General features: G+C 49.5%; 1 protein-coding gene across 1 annotated transcript; it reads right to left on the bottom strand.

Annotated features, from left to right (window-relative positions):
• Nucleotides 1–227: 227 nt before the first annotated feature.
• Nucleotides 228–779, bottom strand: LOC136454142 (indole-3-acetaldehyde oxidase-like). Its single transcript, XM_066454682.1, has one exon. The coding sequence runs from the start codon at nucleotides 777–779 to the stop codon at nucleotides 228–230; it is 552 nt and encodes a 183-aa protein (XP_066310779.1).
• Nucleotides 780–2,928: the final 2,149 nt, after the last annotated feature.

Here is a 2,928-nt window from a genome sequence, read left to right as displayed (position 1 = left end):
TTAACCAAGCAGACCCGTTAACAGCCAACGAAAATTATCATTTTGCTCCTATGGTCTTGTGCAACACCTTGAGCTTTTGCGGCAGCTGGCCATGGTGGATTTGTTGTGTATTCTAAATATTTTATGGCAACTTTTGTCCGTGCTAGAACCTCCCAAAGCGGCTACTCTTGTGCCTGGTGGTGCTATGCTTCTCTCCCAATGGCATTTTTGTCCTTATGTGTTTATTCTCATGGCAAGCCAATGTTGATGACTGAAAGCTCTGGGATTCCTTTGATGTCAATGTACTTGTCATAGAGGTCCTGATCCTTGTACACTCCAGACCCAGTGTTTGAAGCCACAATCTTCACAGAGTTTTCATCAAACCAGTTGGAATCAAACAACCTGTGAAGCTCTTCAATGCTCTTAGGATGGTACCAGCCGTCATTGGAGACTGCAATCGGAACATCATCCGCCTGCTTCAGAGCTGACTTGATCTCAGATTTGAGAAACTCTGGAAAGGTGCAGATGGCGCCGCTGTTGTAGCCTGGTAGCTTGCTGACTTCTGCGGGTTCGGCGCCCTTCTTCCAGAAGCAGTTGAGGCCCAGGTCCTCAAGGTCAACATCAGAGGCAAAGCTTTTGCAGGCGTCAACGATAGGCCTGTATCCGGTGCAGCGGCAAAGGTTTCCTGAGACAGCCTTCTCAGCCTCGGAGGTGGTCAGCTTGGAGAAGCCTGCCTGTGGGTTGGGGCGGCCGGCCGCCTTGTCGGCCTTGACGAGGGTGGAGAATATGGACATGCACATGCCGGGCGTGCAGAAGCCACACTGAGAGGCGTGGAAGCCAGCCAAGCGCTTTTGCACGGGGTGGTAACCATCCTTGGTGTTGCCGATTCCCTCACTGGTGATCACCGAGCAACGGTCCACGCTGTGGAGCAGCGTCAGACAGGAGCTAGCGGAGTACTCAGTTACCTCGTCGGTGGCGAATTTTTTTTTAATTTTAACCCTTTTTTTAATATAATTTTAAATCTAATATTGTCAGTTTTTTTTAATTAATACTTTTGGTCGTGCCTATTGTCATGGCGCGGCCAAATGCCTGTGCCGCGCCATGCACGGCGACGCGGCAGACGCGTTACGTGGCGGCGACCATCACCGCTGGCCGCTGACGTGGCAAGGCTCTGTCGCGCCACCGATCTTGGCGCGGCAGTGCCGCTCCCTGATCCATGACGCGGCAGAGCCCGGTATAAACGCCGCCGCTGCCTCTTGCCCGAGCAGTCGGCGTTCCGCGAGAAACAGAGCAAGGCAAGGCAGTGCCGCCGCGCCCGCCTTCGCCCGCGCCTGGCCGCGGCCGAGGACGCCGCCACCGCGCCCGCACGTAGGCGCGCCTCCCCCTCCGGCCGCCTCCATCCCTCCTCGTCCTCGTTTAAGGTTCTGATGCATATTTTATTTTCGTTTGAATAATGGATTTGATATTATGAATGGAGTTAAGGTTAGCAGAAAAATTTTGTTTGGGAACTATGGTGAAGATATAAGTTTGAGTTTGTCAATGTTAAGGTTAATTATTTAGTTAGAAGTATGTTTGCCATGTAATTTTTTGTTGCTATAATTGTTGTTTATAATATTTTAGTTCCATTGCAAATGATTACATTTTTCATTAATTTGCGTTGTTTTGATTGATGTTTAATTTGAACCGTTTTATTAGATGGAAGACATGTTTCGGGAGCAGTTACGGCGAAAACGGGGTCGTCCTAGAGAAATGTACCCCGACGATTCTAGCAAAGATGCCCCCGTCCCTCCTGAACTCCCTGTCCCTAATTGTGACTGTGGCCGTCCGACCGACGTGTTTCAATCGAGACATCCGGACACAGCGGCTCGTTGCTTCTACACGTGCAGTCGTTTTAATGTAAGTAATTATTGCCGTATATTTTTCTTTTCATTTGTATTACTAGGTTACTAATATTTTGTTGAATTTTTGTTGTGTAGGACCATGAGAGGTGCTTTTTCTTTCAGTGGATCGACGATGCAGACAAGTTTGACCCCAGATACCTCCTTTTCGACGATTGGTGGAGAGGGCGACATCTACGAGAGCACTTCGAGCGGTGGGTTCCACCTCCCCCTAACTCCCCTCCAATGACAGCTAAGGAGAAGCACTTAGCCGCAGTTAGACAACTCGAGAAACCTCCTCTGTGCTATTGCGGAGACCGAGCCGTGATAAACCCTAACAATACGTTGGAGTTTGTATATCCAAACAAGCATGAAGTAAATGCAAAGTGTATTTGTTCAAAAGTTGAGGTATGTGTCATGTACTAATGTCACATTATTTAGGTGTATTCAATGGCGAAGTGTCGTTTTAAGGAGTGGTTGTATGGTCCTAAGAACAAATGACCCGAAGAACCTCAAAAAACAAAACAAAAGAAGCTAGATGAGCACAGAAAGCGAGCTGGTCGCACCGTTGAATCACCGATTGTGGTGTCTGATGAGGGGGACGAGAAGGAGGACGACACTGCAAGACTGAGCGAGCTCATCACTCTAGCAGAGGTGGGCTTGCCGGCGGAGGAGGCTGAGGACGACAGTGCCAGACTGAGCGAGCTCATCGCTCTAGCAGAGGCGGGCTTGCCAGCGGAGGAGGCTGAGGAGGACACTGCCAGACTAAGCGAGCTCATCGCGCTAGCAGAGGTGGGCTTACAGGTGGAGGAGGATGACGACACGTTCTTCACTCAGGCCGCAGAGGCCGCAGATGAAGCGGAGGCCGCTTACTACAGGCAAAAGGCAGATCAGCGCAATGCAGGTGACCCTAGCCACAGCAACAGGGTTGTGGTTGAGGATTGGTACTCGGACGACGAGTTGCTGACTCAATATGTTTCTGACTGAGAGATTTTGATTGTATCTTAAGTGATCGATCTTAAGAGATCACAACTGTTTGTATCATGCATTCAAAATTTATAAAACGAACATA

The sequence above is a fragment of the Miscanthus floridulus genome, chromosome 1 (genome assembly GCF_019320115.1).
Source record: "Miscanthus floridulus cultivar M001 chromosome 1, ASM1932011v1, whole genome shotgun sequence".
Taxonomy (NCBI): Eukaryota; Viridiplantae; Streptophyta; class Magnoliopsida; order Poales; family Poaceae; genus Miscanthus; species Miscanthus floridulus.
The sequence above is the reverse complement of the archived record's forward strand: the minus strand, read 5'-3'. Positions and strand labels throughout refer to the sequence as shown.

Bases quoted from the DNA above. Each gene is read 5' to 3' on its own strand.
- LOC136454142 (XM_066454682.1), bottom strand. From the start codon at position 779: ATGTGCATGTCCATATTCTCCACCCTCGTCAAGGCCGACAAGGCGGCC.